The following is a 17559-nucleotide window of genomic DNA, read 5'->3' on the forward strand; positions in this document are numbered from 1 at the left end:
TTCTCTGGGTCAGTTGTCTCATTTCTGCAGGATGATCTCATCTGCAAAATATAACTATAGTGGTTTGGCCTTATCTTCCCAGGTTTCTCTTAAGCTACACAGTGGGCCTTGCATTCATCAGCCATAGAACGGTCAAATGGTGAAAAACCTATTGGTGCCTACAGCAATTGCCTATAGGCAAACTAAAATAGCAGCCATTTACTTTAGTCTGATCCTCTACTGTTGATAAAGTTTCGCAGCATGCATTTCCAGTGTTAGATTAAACATTTCTGTAAGGCTATCTAAGGAGGGTATGAAGTGATTTTTATACTTCTGTCTTAAGAAAGTAGTTTCAAAAGCAAAAAGTTAGTCCTCTGGCAAATTATAATCTCCTGTAGTATACCAACCACGCAAATAATGGGACCAAGAGTACAATAACCTGGTGGCTTTTTATGGTTACTGGGGAAGAGGCTTCTAGGTATCAAGTAGCAGAGATGTTTATTGCTGAACGGAAGGTGCGTGAAACAGTTCCAGCTTCAGGAATGCCATATACCTACAACAGGGAAAAACTCTGTCTCCATTACTAACAATGGAAGATGGGGCTGTTATCATATTCTGACCTGTAAGTGCCCTGCATTTCCTAACCACTTCTGTTCCTTGAGATATGTATTTTTCCTTCAGCCTCCTGAACAAGTCCTGTTGTCTCACATCCCTCCGCTCTCATTGTCCCTCTCTCCCCCATTGTCCCCCCAGGACATTCCACCATTAACACCAGATGTCACCAGGCTATTGCCTCATGGATCAGAGGGACCAGACCACAACATAAAACAGAAAAAATAGGAATGCATTAGTGCAACAGTCGTTAAAAGTTAGGTACAAGCATTCAGAGCCATAGCCCATGTAGAAAGAAGTGATATTAGAGGAAATTGCAGCTGGGAGAGAAACTTTGCTGTCTGAAGACTAGAAGTGGAAGAGTTTCCCACTCCTAAAAGAAGAGTGCATTGTCATCAGCCTGTGGAACATGGACAAACAGGGCTTCCCTGAATTAACTGGTATTTAAGCCAGTACACAGTTTACAGAAAAAAATGCCACTGTTGACTTTAAAATAAGTGCCAATGATGAAAAAGCGATGGAATTGTCTTGAATAAAAATTTAATGCATTATGAATTTTTCTGTTTTTGTTAAGAATAGCAGTTTAATTAGATCCAAAGAATAACATTTAAGAGGCTCTTATTTTTCACTGCAAAATCTCATATATATAGGCTTGTAAATTATTCTTGTCTCGTTATAGCCATCAGATATTTTCTAATACAAATTTCCTGTTCTCCTTAATTGTTTAAACAAGCAAAAATAATACATTTCTGCGATTGCTTTATTTGCCTCTAATTGTATTTTTGTTGGTAACAAATCAATAATGCTTAAGGACCAAATTAGTCTCTGAAGTAAATTAGGTTACCCTAATTGCACAGGCAGTAAATTGGTGTTTAGTATGATGCAGTGTTGAAATATTTCTCCTAATACACACACAGATAAAAAAAAAAAAAAAAGGTAGTAATTCAGTAAAGCATGACTCCAGAAACTGGATATACTTAGTGAAAAATAATCTTGTATTTGAGATGAATCAGACTTTATATTATCTGCTCACTCCTGATAGAGCTTAAAAATACAGTGCGTGGCAACAATCAGAAATTATTTAAAGATGTAACTCAGAAGAAAATACTTTTCCTATGAAGTTAGAAACTACTCTTTATCATACACTAAGTATAAGATTATGTCTGAGAAAAATAAAATAAAAAATTCTACAAGTATACCTTCTTCTTCTAAAAATCCTTGTTTTATCTTCTGTTTTTTTATAAAAAAATAAAAAATATGAGAAACACTTTTTAAAAGAAACGTTATTTTAGTATTTAGAAGATGTATCTTTCAAGTGCTTACTCTAGAGAAGCCAAAAATTAATTTCATTAGTTCACATTGTCTTTACAGGACAAGAAGCTCTTCAAAGCCTATTGTCATGATTTCTATTACATTACACAAGCCATTTTAAAAAGGAACCTACCTTTCCAACTTTGTCAGTTACAACCCTGCTTGCTGCTTTCATTCCACTTTGAAATTGGATCCCATAAAGAACATAATAAAAAGGATATTATTTCTCTTTTCTTGCAGGAAAAAAAGAATAATTGGCAGGTTTTAATTTAAAACACTGCCCAAACCTGTACCTCAGAAAGCTGAATGTAGCATTAGGATGTCTCCTCTACTATAAAGCTTATAAACTTTGCTGCCTATGCATTTGCCTGGACCAGCGAAGAGTGCCAAATGCTACACATTGCTTTCCCTTCAAAGAAGAGATAGATGATCACTTCTTTAACTCCACAAAGTGTCAGAATCTGCCTTGTGTGTCCCCTTTCTCTCTGCTTGTGTTGATAAAAGTCAAACCATAGGTCCTTGATTGTCCTTCCTCTGTGAGTGGTCTTGTGCAACTTCTGTCCTCTCCATGCTTGCAGGTTAGTAGCTGACATAATGAACGCCCTGATGTAGAGAACGTGACTGTAGTAGTCTTGTTTCTGTCTGTGCTGAAGACCAGACTTTATTGTTGTTGTTGCTCTTGTTCTTCTCAATACTCAGTGAGCGTATCTATTCTAATCCCTGACCGGAGACTAGTATTTCAGAGCTTTCCTGGGATCAGAAACATGGTTCCACTAAATGGGATTCAAGATTTGTCAAACTCACAATTGGTCTTTAAAATTGTGTCATTCATCATACTGTGTTTCTCTCTATCTCCTTAGATATTGACTAAATCTTGTCAAAGAAGTCTGCTTGTTAATTGCAGAAAGGCAGGCTTCCAAATTGTCTGTCCAAAGGTATCAAAGATATATCTAGAATAAGAGATATTTTTTCTTTTTATGCTCATAAGCATTGAATTTCAAGTATAAGAAATGTTAAATATTTGAAATTTTTCATACAGTATCCTCCTTTCTTCACGTGTGTACTTCGAGAGTCTTTCAGCCTTGCACATGGTTTCGATTAAATACCAATGGTTGTATCATTAACGTTTTCCATTTAAGCAGTCCAAAGAAAAACATCATCCTTTGAATGCCTTTTAAAAATCTCAATATAATTACTCTAAGTAACTGGGCGAGAGATTGTTTATTCCTTTTGATGGTATTCTCCAGGCAATAGATGAAAACAATGTATGTTGAAATAGTGCTGGCTTAATTCAGTTGCCTAGTTATGGTACCAGTGCAGGAAATTTCTGTTATTTTATCTGTTTTGAGAGGGGGAAAAACCAGTAGAATAATCTATTTTATACTGTTCCCTTTAAAATTCAGAAAACAACAGTTTAAAGATTGACTAATCTAATAAAAACTCCCAACCATGCTTTATTTGTACAGTATCATGATATGGTTTGGTTTCATTCTAAAAAAAGCAAACAGGAAAATGAGCCATAAAATTCAGTACTTGCCCATTGATTCAAAATTCAGTCACTCTGGATCATGTAACTTTTGTTATCCTGACAGACATTGAATATGTTTTATTTGGGTAACATTGTAAATTGAAGCAGTACTTCCAAATTGATTAAGAAGCAGCCTTCTGCTAACATTGTGACAATGTAATTTTAATTGGTGGTAAAGAAGCAGCATGTGGTTAAAGAAAAATTATGTAATGGAACCCAGAAAATTTCCTTACAGGAAATGTTTTTTGAAGGAAGAGGAGTTTTAACCCAACCCAGCGACTAAGCACCATGCTCACTTGCCCACCAGTGGGATCAGGGAGAGGATTGGAAGGATAAAAGCAAGAAAACTCATGCGTCGAGATAAAAACAGTTTATAGGGAAAGCTAAAGCTGGACACACTAGCAAAACAAAACAGGGAATTCATTCACCACTTCCCAAGTGTTCAGCCATCTCCAGGACAGCAGGCCTCCGTCACGTGTAATAGTGACTTGGGAAGACAAATGCCATGAACTCAGAACGTTTCCCCTTTTGTGCTTCTCCCCCCAGCTCTATGTGCTGAGCATGACACCCTATGGTCTGGAATATCCCTTTGGTCAGTTGCGGTCAGCTCTCCCATCTGTGTCCCCTCACAACTTCTTGCCCATCCCAAGCCTCCTCACTGAGGGAGTGGTGTGAGGAGAAAAAAAGGCCTTGGCTCTGGTAAGCACTGCTAAACAATAACAAAAAAATCCCTGTTTTTTCAACACTGTGCTCATCAAAAATCCCAAACACAGGATCATACTAGCCACTGTGAAGAGAATTAACTCTATCCCAGCCAAAACCAGTACCAGGGGACAGGAAAGAGCACAAGGGAAGTGAAGTAGTAGATGGCGTCTTAGATGCTGTTCAATGTGGAATGGCATATCTATACCATATTAGATAGTACTTAAAGAGTAATTGCACTACAAATTTTAAAGTGTTCCTGATTAAAGACAAATCTGACTGCTTTAAAAGGAAAATGCCCATTCTCATTTATATGGAGAAAATCAGACACCAATCTGGAGGAAGGTGTAGTTTGTGGTTAAAATGTGAGAATCAGATGCTGAACCAAACAAAATTGGAATTTCAGTGATAAAAGACAGTATTGGAAGAGAAAAACAAGACTAGAAACAGGCATAAAAACCCCATAAATGATAGGAGGAAGAGGAGTAGGGAATAGAGGTGAAAAAAAGCCAAAGTTGCTATTTTAAATAGGATGTGAGAAGAAATTAGGTATTTTAACAATAGTAGCCAAACTCTTCATCTACTGTTGAACTACTCCCATTGAACGCTTCTCTGCTCCCTTTGTACTCTGTATCTGTACATTACATATACTGTGATCTAAAGTTATAAGGTGGCCCACAGTTATGATAGCTCACTGTTGAATGTACCCTGTGGCTGGAGTTTAGTGCTTCCACCTTCTTTTTCTCCTTGTCTTAACATCAGCAAAATGTGAAGGATGATATTAATACTTTTGCAGGTATTTTCTGATAAGTAGCATTTTGAAAAAGACATAGGTACCTGGAAACATGGAATTCATTTAACCATCTTGCTTGTACATTAGAAATCCACATGTGTACAACCACAACATTGACTGTAGAGATGGCAGGTTTAGACTATAACTAATTTCATAAAACCAGCAGCATGAGCATTTCCAAGCAGTACAGAGAACAAAAGTGTTAAGAATAACCTACACATTCCTTGGAACTGCTCTCTGAAGTACTTCAGGCTCCTTTTTGTGGGAATGGATAGACGAAGACAGATATTTGCAGGCCCAAGGGAAAGACCATGAGAGACTTTATGCTATGTGTATGTGTGTGTGTGTGTATATATATATATATATATGTATGTATATATGTATATATAGTGCCTAATATATAATCTTTCTTTAGTAATAGCAGATAACCACTCTTAAATCCTCTTGTTTGAGTAGTAAACTGGAGAAAAAGGAGGGGGAAAATTATGACAATAGTAATCTGACGTCAGTAGGATGTCTAACAGTTCTTCAGTGTACTCACATTTGGGAGAAGAGCAGAAAACTAAATCAAGGTGGAGTGCACCTCTTGGAATGTATTTATACTCCTTATATTCTGTGGAGTGACAAGAGATGAGGTTGAAGTGAGGACATTAGGCAGTGGGGCAGGAAGTGAGAAGGGGCATGCTCTATGACCACTATTGCTATGATTCAAGTTTCTTTTTAAATTTTTTTCTTCCCCCCACCCTTTGCTTTTCCCCTTCTCTGCACCCCATCTCTTTTATGGTTTTACCTGTTGCTCTGTCTGAGCCTGGAGAAGCGAGAGGAAAGCAGTACTGATGAGGGGCTCACTGAATTCACTTCACAGGGTGGGACTCTGCATCTGGGTTAGAGAGTCACTAATGAGGTGTTACAAATAGCTGGGGGTCATATCTCACTGCCATGGCAAACCAGGTTTCTTCGCGTGGGCTGGATGCATTTGTGTCAAGGAAGAGACTTTCAGTTTTAATGCACCTTAAACTTTCTTTCTCCACCACACTGGACTTCATTGCTCTGAAAGCCATACCCCAGGCTGCATTCAGTCTATACTATCTGCAGTTCATCTGACCCCCTAAGTTGCAAGTTTTACAGGGTGTTGTTTTCATAACAGGTTCTTAACTGCTGCTTATCTCCTACTGATACTGCATAAAACCTGCCAAAAGCCTTCTTTTTTAGATAGAAATTAATCTGGATTAGTTTCCAAACTGGCTGTCAAAATCGTACAGCACGTAAGTTCCAAAAAGCAAGGGGTTTTTTTCCATGACCATTTGTACAGGCATTTATCTACTTTTATCCACATATGGTTTGTTTTTCTGAAAAAAAAAAAATTTTTTTTTCAAAATGAGTATGCTTAACAGCCAGGAAGAGATGCTTTGTTTTACACATGGCTTCTAGCGGTTCAGTACAGCTTTCCTTTTTTATTGCTTAGCATGGAGAGTAATTTGAAAGACAAATAAGCAGGAGTAGCAGTTTTCATATAATTTGCATTTCTTTCAAATTGTTTTCTGTCTAAAGGTGTTGACGTTTTATAGATGCTATTCAAGTCAGTATGTTCATGTGCTAATTTAAATGGTAATGTTAATGTAAGTAGAATAATGTCTCAACCCCTCACTGCTCAGTAACCTGCAATATCCAACATCTTTTGTCTCCTCTTCTCTCCCCAGCACTGCAGTGATAACACCCACCATTGCCAGTCAGATATGAATATAGTAGGTGCTTGGAAGAGAGGTTACACTGGAAAGAATGTTGTGGTCACCATCCTAGATGACGGCATCGAAAGAAACCATCCAGACTTGATGCAGAATTATGTGAGTGTCCACAAGAGTCCTGATTTTCTGCTTTGTTATTACGCAGAAAAAGTTAGCTTTTGGAAATATGGAGAGAGGCAGGAGAGAAGGAGGAAGAATCAGTCAAGTGTTTCCTCAAATATTAACACCAATGGGAGGAAGGAAAACAATTTTTGGTAATCTGTATTATTTTAGTTAAGACGGTATTCCATCTGAACATATTTAGTATCTGGATGCCTCTTGTCCTGAATTTCTGAAGGACTGGAACCAATTATTGGGCATTTTTTCTCTCTTCTACAAATTTTTTTACTTAATATGCTCACTCTCTCAGAACATAGAACTGGAATACGCTGCTTTTCAATTAATGCGTGCAGCTGAAGTTCATTTTTGACCAATACATTTAGTCAGTGAGACAGTAGCTTTTCTCAAAGGCAGTAATTTTACAGTAATCCTTCCATGTATTCATTTTTAAAGCTATTTATCTTACCTCTAGAAGCAAAAAGGAAAAATGCATGACCAGTTATGATTCACTCTGTTAAAAACAATTGTAGAATATCTTGGAGTCTTTCTAATAAATCTCTCTTAATGCTACCAAGTCCCTCATAATTTGTGATAGAGCTGTGTCCTTTGTTTTCAGTGTCCTATGTCTCACATTGCCTCAGGAGGTTTCCTTTTGCTTGTGGTTCACCACATTTAGATGATTGGTTTAATATAACTTGGAGGCTGGATAACATAAGGAGAAGCTTCTTCTCTAGTGGGTAACTTCTTATGTTAGTGTCAGAGTTTGAAGCTATTCAGAGCATCAGGGCCACACTTTGCTGGAATGATTTATCCTATCTTTTGGGAATAGACATTACCAGAAAGCATATGACCATGAGGACCATGGTTTGTCTGAAATAAAGTGTGCAAGGTGTACATACACACAAGGTAAGAAATCAAGCAAATATATTTGGATTGAGCTGGACTGATGAAAGTGACCAGGGCAAGGCATGCATATACCTTCACTTGCATTACAGATATGTCTTGTTAAAGAGCCCTGAACACATGCATTTTGTCAGTAAGTTTATCTTCTTCATAGAGTGTTAGAGAGGTGAAGGTGAAAAAAACATCTGTAACAACCTATTAAAACCTACAATGGTGTCCACAGGTTAAAGCCACTTACTTTAAATTGGCCCTATTTACATCTGTATCCATTCCCATGCTACACATGGAACTCAGCTTGGAGGGTGACAGGCAGTAGACCAATTTGCCAATGTATGTTTGATCCTAATGTATGACACATTTTTCATTTTAATATGTGAAGTTATTTAAACAAGCAGATAAAATTTGACCTCCTCAATGAATGACCTAGATTGTAACATATATCACCTCATCCCAGTAATGTCTTTTCACTGAATTTAAAGCAACTATTTAATTCCTTACCACCTCCTCTCTCCCTTTCCTCACACCAACAAGGAATTCCCCCAAAGCAATATGCGTTGCTTGTTTGATCACAAATACCTTTTGTATATTGTATTATAGGTGGTGTGGTTGCAAACAGGAATATTTGATGTGGATGTGGTAATTGGTTTTGAACACAGAAGAGTTTTAAAATGGCTGCTTGCCATGTCAACACACCACATGCTACTACATCTATTAATGGGACCTGTACAAACCAGGAGCTATTTTGTCTATATTTTCAGCTGTAAGAATCCTGGTAAATATGGAACAAAAAGAGGTATCTTTGAATATTTGGAACAGTTACACTTCCAGGGAAATGGGGAGGTAGTTTGTGTTGTATTTCAAGGTGTGATTTTCTAGCAATATCCTTAAGAAAATTATTCTTAGTCCTTGAAACAGTGGCTGAAATTTCAGTCATTGCTGTGCAGATAATTTCTTGACTCTTAAAGCATTTAGCAAAATCCCAGTTTTGAGAACGGACTCCCTTAAGTTCTAAAAGGTTCTTAGAAGAAATGAAGTCTTTTGGTTAAATGAAAAAACATTTTCTATTTCCTCTCTGATGTTGAAACTATAGTTTTTCAGAGCATTTGTTATCCTTCTCTGTTTTCCAAAATTAAAATAATATATATATAAATCCCATAATTATTAAGTATATAATCCTTTACTGAAACACACAGTCATCATAAAGTGAGAGAAATGTTAGTTACCTTGATTACTCTGTTGTAGGAACCTGCTGAAGAATGTATAGGCCACATGAGTCAATGGCTACTTAATGAGAAACTGGTTTTCTTTCTCTTGTTGTCTACAGGATTCACAAGCCAGTTTTGATGTTAATGGAAATGATTTTGACCCTATGCCTCGATATGATGCCAGCAACGAGAACAAGTAAGGCCCTATGACACTCTTGACATTTACAATCCAAGTTATCAGGTAGAAAGTACAAATTCTTCTGTGAAAGTCTACAAAACTTGATTCCTCATGACGCAGAATGATTTGCATTAGATTTTTTCTGAAATACGTATTTTTGTCCTTTCTGTGCACACTGTATGACTTTTTGGAAGCATTCGAAGCCACCTGGAAACACATAAAAATTCGTCTGAGAATTCTGGGCATGTGAAATGAACCATATTCAATCCCATTGGAAGGCAGAATATATGGGGTTACTCTTACTTTTCTCAGATATCATTTCATTGAATTATTGGAGGGTTATTATGTGTGACAACTGCCTTAGTTTCTTACCCTCTTGAACTTTGTAGATTTTGTGTATTGAAGAAGTAGACAAGTTAATTGAGGTTGGGATTTTTTCCCCCTCTAATGATGTCTTTTAAAGTGAAGAAGACTCTTCACGTGGAGTTTGACAGAAACCTTATAAACCCAGAAGTGGCAATTCTGCCAGATGATACTGTTTCACATGACTAGTTGGAGGGATTCCATGAATTACATATATCCCCTTCAGAGCTCTGCTTCCCAATGTTTCTCATTCCAACATTGCTCTTTGGATGTGCTATGTTGAAGGCTGGGGGAAATTCTGGGAGGACACCTCACCTCAGGAAATGGACCACTTCTCTACCCTCATAGGTATTTGAAGGCAGTATTTGTTGGTTTCATTTTCTTAACTAGGTACTCGACAGAAAGAAATTTTGGAATTGGTGGAATTGCATCATTTGGGGGAAGGAGAATCCTACTAGTTTTTAATATAATGATTGTGCATTTTGTTTTCTAGAAGTTTGGGTTGGTTTTTTTAATTGTGAAAAGCAATTTTTTTGTGGCTAATAAAAGTCATCCTTGGCATGGCTTATGAGAGGTCTCAGGACTACCAGCAGGGTAGTTATAAAAGTGCTAGTTACTTGAAAACAAAGTATGAATAGAGGAACAAAAGTTGTTTACAGCCCAGAGATGTAGGCATTGCCACTCAGCATGCTGGAAGAACTAGTTTGTATGACTGACCACTTTAGCATCAGCCCTAGCTTTGAACTACGTGTCTATATTAGAGCCCTGTAAACAGTGTTGGAAGAGCAAAACTGTGACTGCATCATTACCACAGAAGAGTAGTAACCTCCACTCATCTCATATTTGCACTTTGCTCCTTTCCCCAGCCTTTGCACAGTTCTCTAATGTGAATCATGATGGTAACTTTGCTGCCAACAACAGGAACAAAAAATTACATTTTAAGTCAGGCCAGGCACATGCTACATTTAGCTCAGCCTGAGGTCAGAGGAGAGTGAGACTGGCACAAGTGGGGAAAATGAAGCATGACCTGAATCACTTGCTGACAGTGCCAGTTGCAGGGAACTGAGGTGACTGTCTGACAATGCCCTGAGTGCCTGTGATTGATGTCCACCAAACTGAGTGCGATGGACAGACGTTTGCCATCCGTGGCTTCCAAGGAGTTTTGAGAAAAGATGGGACAGTCAGCCTGGCTCTCTGTGAGTATTACTCAGCTGAGCTGCCAGTTTGCATCACAGCACATCCCTCTCTCCTGCTGTCCACCACGCACCTATTTCTGTACACACTTCAGGGACACATCCTGGCTCATCTGTATGAACACGTTACTCTTCTTGAAGTTGGGACATGAGAGGGCACACTTAGAAACATCCAAATTTAAGTGAATTTGGACTGATTCATTTCTCTCCTAGAGCTGGGGGATTATAGTTTTCCTACCCTACATCCCTCTTGAATACTTTTACTGCCCAACCCTCAAGGTCCTGCAGTGAAATATGGTGGTCAGAGGACAGAAGCTGTGCTGTACTGTACTGAGCTTTGTCAGTGTTATCAGTAGGTGCAGTGTCAGTGTAGGATCAGCTTTTGGACACAGACAATACATGGAGGCAAGTTTTCGGTATAAGATTATGTGGCAGCTCATAACCTCTGCTAAAAGGCTCAGTGTTTCCAATTAGCAGATATACAGCCTGGTAAACAGCACCTAACCATCTTCAACTTCTGCAGATCTCGCCCTTTTTCCCCAGCTGCCTCTGGACTCAACAGGAATTAAAAATACTACATAGATACTGAAAAGCACTACTAACAGCCTGTGTATGTTTTTTGTGTCTAAAATATCTTCAGAAATTAGGGCAGAATTCAGATTGTCCAGCATATGTGGTCATTTGGCATTAGATACTTAAGTTGTGCCTGGAAGTTGAGCTAAACACAACCAGGGAACATTCTGAAAGCCATGTTTTACAAAGACGTCATAATGTGTAAATTGGTTTGGTTGATTCCTGCTTCCTGCTATAGCAACTGGACAACATTGCATAATGCTGATTTGTGTCTTCCAGTGAAGGTGGGTTGTACAAATGCACCATTGTTTTGTGAAATGATCTAGTTTATTCTACCTCATTTTATAATCCAACCTTAAGGGATGGGATGATAAAGAGTAAAAAGAATGGCTGTAAAAATAAGCAAGTGTCTCTGGGCAGCATTTCATGCAGCTGTGAAGTATCAGAGTACTGGGTCTGTGTGCTAGCTTTTCACTTTTAATCAGCTGAGGCTAATTGGTGAGGAAAAGAAATGAAAAAAAATTAACTGTAGGTTCAGTGTAAACACCAGAGTGTCACCTTCCAAAATTATATTTTGAAAGTTTTACATGAAACCTTCTATTAGCTAGTATAGGAGGGTAGAAATAAGCACTAGACTAATCTTTCAAGGCTTGTAAAATCAGGGTGGGATGATAGTTTCTTTAACTACTATGGTATGCATGAGTCCTGCCAGAAGTTTACTTTGGTTTCTACAAATTGGCAGCAAATCATGAAGCTTGTAAATGGTACAAGCCTAAAGTTTCCTTTTGCTCAGAGGCTAAAGACAGCAGTCAGCTGTGGATTAAGTCATTCCTGCTATGCAAAGCATCTTGTTTTGGTTTACTGCAAAGTACAGCTGCTTTATTTTTTTTCTGTTATTCCACTGCTCTGTGCTAACATCTATGTTTAAAAAACTAGGCATTGTCAGTCACAGGTCCATAGGCAGAATGCAAATGGGATCACTGAAATGGTACAGTGCCCATTGTATAGCCTCAGGAATAAAGTAGTAATGTTCATAGTATTAAAACATTTTTCTATTTCAGCTAAACACAAATGAGTTTTTCTGTTTCACGAGAAATTTCTCAGGGATTATATTACAAAGTTTAGGTCTTGCTGTGGTGACAGGTACTTTTATAAAACAGAGGACCTTTTAAAAGAGCTCACTTAAATAATAACCCACTGAATTTAGTGCACTTCTTACTAAACTTATGTAAGAAAAAGTAAGATGTTTTTTCTGTTTTGGAGATACTGAGTCACTCTTTGGATGCCTCTTCAACATTTTTCGGTGATACATCCCACTACATGAATAACTTATTTCAATAACCTTCTGAATTATCTTTTAATGAGTGTTAGATTCAAAAATTCTCGTTGTTAAAAAAAATTAGAAATACAAGTTCTTCTGTCTAAACTTTGCAATATGGGGACAACTTTACATTTTGTCTCACAAAAAAAAGGATACAAAATATTTGACAGGAAGATCAGCTTCTGTTTCCTCCTGGATGGTCAGTAAAAGAAAACTTACTGCTGTGACAGTATTGAGTGCAGACACCTGAAGAACTGAGCACAGTCAAACTGAGGGAGCCTGAAGCTTCTCAGTACTGGCTTGAAAGAACACCTCCAAAGGTTCCCATAGCAGCAGTTTGGTAGAAAGGAGTGCTGACAACTGGGATTACCTCTCTCTGCGTTTTATGCATTTTGACTGCTGGTATGCACCTGTTAGCATTGCTGCAGAAAAAAATGAAGGGGAGATAAACTGTACAGAGAAGCACTGCTGCACAGTCTTGTGCTTTGTAAAAATCAATTCTGCAGTCCAATGGTTAGTCACAACAACAAAAAAAGGCTCAGGCAATTTTTCACACCAGTCATTACTTTTTTCTCTTGTGCCTGCTCAAGACTTTCAAACAGGACTGAACTGCAGGTCCCAAGGCTCACACTTTCAAGGAGGACCTGGGAGAGGCAGTGGTAAAGATGTATAAGGAGGCTGGAAATAAGTTGGCTTAAGGTATCAGTGCTTAGACAAAGGCCTTTTTTCAGAAGGAGTCTTTATCATGTCTGCTCTTTTTCTGTACCCTGACTTTTCATCTTGACTTTCTCTGATTTCTGGATGCTTAAAAACCAAGGATTCAGTGATGTTGTCAGCTTGCAAAGTGCGGTCTGTCAGTTGATGTCAGAAAAGCACTTCTGATAGCACAGAAATATTCCTTAATGGGAAGTTAATGGGAAGGTAATTGAGGCTAGAGAATAAACTTACATTTATATGTGTTTCAGTTAATAGATCAGATGCTTATACTGAGTGTAGTATGGTTGATTCCTGGTACCAATGACTGAATGTCAGGTATCTAGTGTGTCTCAGTGTCTCTACAGATTTAATGGACTTTGGTTAGGATTCTTAGGAAACCACAAATTTTGGATTGTTTTCTCTGATGCAAAATATTTTCGGGAAGGTTTTGTTTTCTGTTTCCTTTGACTTTTCATTGTACAGAAATGTGGAGATTTTTAAATAAAAGGATATTTCTCAAGCTCCTGAGGTATCTCCAGCTGATATGTATTGGTGTAGATGAAAAACATAAATCAGGATAAATAATGACACATAATATACTGTCATTACAAAAGCTTGTGAAACACAAGATGTGGAATGGAAGATAAAATACCAAAGTACAGAATGTATCTCTAACAGAGCAGGCTCCTGGCCATGAATTTAAGGTGATCAGTCCTTAATAATGAAGAAGTACAGGAAGGCTGGGCACACTTCAAGATTGAAGTCTTAAAGTGTAAGGTCTCTGATTCACAGGGAAGACCCCTACCATGGGAAGGCACTAGTGTGGAACAAAACATTTCTGCTGTAGTAGAATATTCCTGCCTCTTACTGGCTTCAATGAAATTAGCTAGCTTGTGCAGAGTTGCTGAAAAATTGCAGTCTGAAGTCTTATTCCTGGCTTGGTTTACAGATGTGATATGATGATTTGCTTACAAAACAAGGAAAAGTGTGTACAATTTAAATATTTGTTCTGAAAGTTATCGTTGTTAAGCTGGAGCTGTTCTAGTAGAGATGTTCCTTCTAGTCCCCGATTTGCAGTTCAGAGTCTTGATACCTCTTCAGCAGAATGAAAATAGAAGTATCGTCTTACATTCAAAAAGTATTATTTTTTAAGTCTGTAGATGTTTTAGCAAAAGGTGATGAAATGCAAGCAGATGCAAATGCAAATTTGCACAGTTTAGTTGAGCATTTCTTCAAAAAACAAATGAACTGCTTTACCTTTATTCATCTCATCCAAACGTCTTCTATATGCTTACTGTGTAGATAACATGGTGCAGCCAGTACATAGTAAACTTTTTCACGTCTAAGAATGTTCACTGTAGGTGGTACGTTTGGAATTTCTAGCAGCAACTTTTTAACAATCGTTATTAATTGTGTCCAAGCTTGTGTTTTCTGAGGATAGTAGTATCTTGGATAAATACTGGTGGACTTTCTTAGGAATAATAAATACGTGGCATAGGCAAAAGTAATAACTATTTCACCATTCCAGTTCTTACTCTAAAACTTTTAAAAACTATGGAAAATTATAATAGATCATTAACTTTGGATAGCTGTATATTCAGAAACACTGATAACTGTTCAGAAGTGAAACTGAATAAATAAACCAGAAGTTTAAATTAATGGGAACCATTCAGAAAACATACCAAGAGTTTCTGATTTCTGTAAAGTAATATTGGGAGTGACATTACCTTGCTTTGCAGTCTGAGACCTTGTTCCCAAATTAGGATTAATTTTAGCCTCTAAAAACATTAGCAAAACCTTAAACTATGCTCATTATCCGTGTATTTGCATGTGAAGAATTAGTGTAGGGAGTCACTTTTCAATATCTTCTTAAATATATTTATATCAGGTAGAAATACTATATTTTTGAGATGCACAAGAGTAAATTAGGGCAATATAAAACATTGTTAAAATAGTATAAGAAGCTGTCTGCAAAGATTTTTGCTCATTAAAATACACTTACTTTTACATCTTTCCACTTAAATCAGAGTTTGTGTCCCACCTTGTGAGAAAACCAGGGGGGACAACCATACACCCACATTTATTCCTTCTTCCCAAAGAAACAAGGTGTTTCCACTCTGTGGAAACAAAGTGGATTTCAGCCAGAGATACTTGAAGCACTGAATGACCCCATGTAGATTACTTTACTGGTGTTACTTTTTGGCAGTGTTAATATATGCAAGAGGGATAGTGCCCCAGACAAGAAGGAAATGGCACTGAGAAAGTGGTTTGTTCTATTTGATACTTTTAGCAATTTCCTTGGAAGCTTCAAAGATTCCTTTATTTGAGCAAGAGCATGGTGTTACTTTACTGTTCCTCAAAGTTAAGCAAATAAGGTTATTAAGATGCTGCAAAATCTAAGTTTTAAGATTGTGTTCTAGTCACAGAGACTCTTACAGACTGGGAACAGATAATTTAATTTTTGTACTGAACCACTAATTCCAAGTGTAAAATAAAAAAGTAATTCCAGTATTTTTACTTGTTTAAAAGTACATTCCTTGTTTTGTCTTCCTTCTCTCATTAATCTGAATAACGTAATGGCTCCCCTTACCATTTTGTTAGCCAAAATTTGAAATTGGGCTTTTGTTTGTCCTTTTTTTCTGTATGTCATGAGCAGTGATAAAACTGTCCGTATTCTGTGGCTTTCCGTCCATTCTACAGCCTCTCGACCTGCATTATTTTGGTTAAAAATAACATATTGCCTATGTGGCAGAGGAACCTTGAAGTCTAAGCAGCTTCAAATTCTTCAGTTTCAAAAGCAGACAAAATAGTACTTTTCATTAGGTATATCTAGGTAGTGATATAGTGTTCCAGGGTAATTCTAGACTTGATGTTGCTGCAAAACAGGTTTAAGTCCAGTGCACAGTAACTAATCTGTACTGGTTTTACTTCTGATTTGCTCTAGTGAATGAGTACAAGAATCGGATTGCCCACCTTATGAAAGTTGCTGTACGGTTAATGTAAAAGGCTGGGTGAGAAAAAGAAGATTGGCTAGAAAGTTTTGCTGTTTGTTGGTTGTTGAAATGTTTTATTTGTTCTCACCAGTGTCATTTTTTCCTCCATAAAAGAGGCTGAATTAAAATTTTCCCTTGGATTAAAGCATACTAAGACATCAGAAAAGAATTCTTTTTATTTTAAATACACCAAACTATACACTCGGCTAAATATATTATTTGCTGATTTTTTTTGCTATTTCTTATTCTGTGTCATATCTCATTGGCCCAGTAAGACTGTCTATTCATTGTTTGTTCTGCCTTTGGTAGAAAATGCAGAAAAAATGCGTATTTGTTTTTACATTCATATTAATTTGCCCACTCACAAAAACAAAACTGTAAAATGCTGATTATGTTCTAGAGGCATATTCCTTTCCTGGGCTTATATCCGAACTTCACAAATTAACTGCTAACAGATAACAAATACTGAGAGAGTGGCAAGGTGGCACGACTATTACCCACGCTGTTGAGTTTAAGACTTGTTTGTCTGACATGTGAAGTGTTCCATGTGTTTGTTTTAATGCTGTCATCTTTGATTTTATTTTTGAGAAATAGATGAGATATTTTCAGGTTATTCTAAAAGTAACTTCCCCTCATCATGCATGAAGTCATTAGAGACCTTGACTCAAGAGACCTGTGAGTCCTGTGCTGTAACTACATTACAGCACTGTGATGCTCAGAAACAGGATCCTGCCTGTGATGACACCCAAGTTTTTGGCATTTTTCCTGATATCTCAAATTGGAGATTTGTGTCACTTGTTTTTTACATTTACTCTTCGTCTTTTTCTCCATTGTTGATATCCAAATATTTCTCCTGTGGGAAGTAGCTTTATTCTTACTATTCATCTGTAGCAGATTATATTTTAAAGGCAAAAGATTGATATTTTCCTTGTCTATACTTTTAACTTCTGACACTTCCTTTATATGTCTTTTTATTCAGTTGTTCCTAGAACAACATACCACCGTAGTGCCAATTTGGAAAGTATTTTTCCCCTCCACATTATTGGAGACCATTCATATGTGAGCAGCTCTACAACATTATTTCTTCTGCACTACAGAAGACATTACTCTGGAATGCCATAAAGTGCATTTGTGATGATTGCTGTTAAAATATGTATCTTCTCCAACTGTTATTACATTGTGGTCCTTCAAATACCACATTTCCCTGTTTAAAAATGTAATCCAGTGTAAGAAAGCACTTTGAAAACATTTGAAAATAACTAAATAAGAGTTTTGAAAAAAATGAATACCAACTCAGTTAGTTTCCTGCAGGTAGGAATGGCTACTTAAAATTCCATTCCTTCTCTCCCCATAGAGGTTTGAAAA

The 17559-nt window shown here is 37.3% G+C and overlaps 1 protein-coding gene across 3 annotated transcripts in view; it reads left to right on the forward strand.

Moving 5' to 3' along the window:
• Nucleotides 1-17559, forward strand: part of PCSK5 (proprotein convertase subtilisin/kexin type 5) — a 233342-nt gene that overhangs the window by 64003 nt on the left and 151780 nt on the right. For all 3 annotated transcript variants that reach the window (XM_050329291.1, XM_050329293.1, XM_050329292.1), the window contains exons 4-5: nucleotides 6626-6769; nucleotides 8997-9073. In XM_050329291.1, coding sequence (XP_050185248.1) covers nucleotides 6626-6769; nucleotides 8997-9073 — 221 coding nt within the window. The remainder of the gene's footprint in view (nucleotides 1-6625; nucleotides 6770-8996; nucleotides 9074-17559) is intronic.

Source organism: Myiozetetes cayanensis, unplaced genomic scaffold, assembly GCF_022539395.1.
Source record: "Myiozetetes cayanensis isolate MyiCay16 unplaced genomic scaffold, myiCay2020 scf4, whole genome shotgun sequence".
Taxonomy (NCBI): domain Eukaryota; kingdom Metazoa; phylum Chordata; class Aves; order Passeriformes; family Tyrannidae; genus Myiozetetes; species Myiozetetes cayanensis.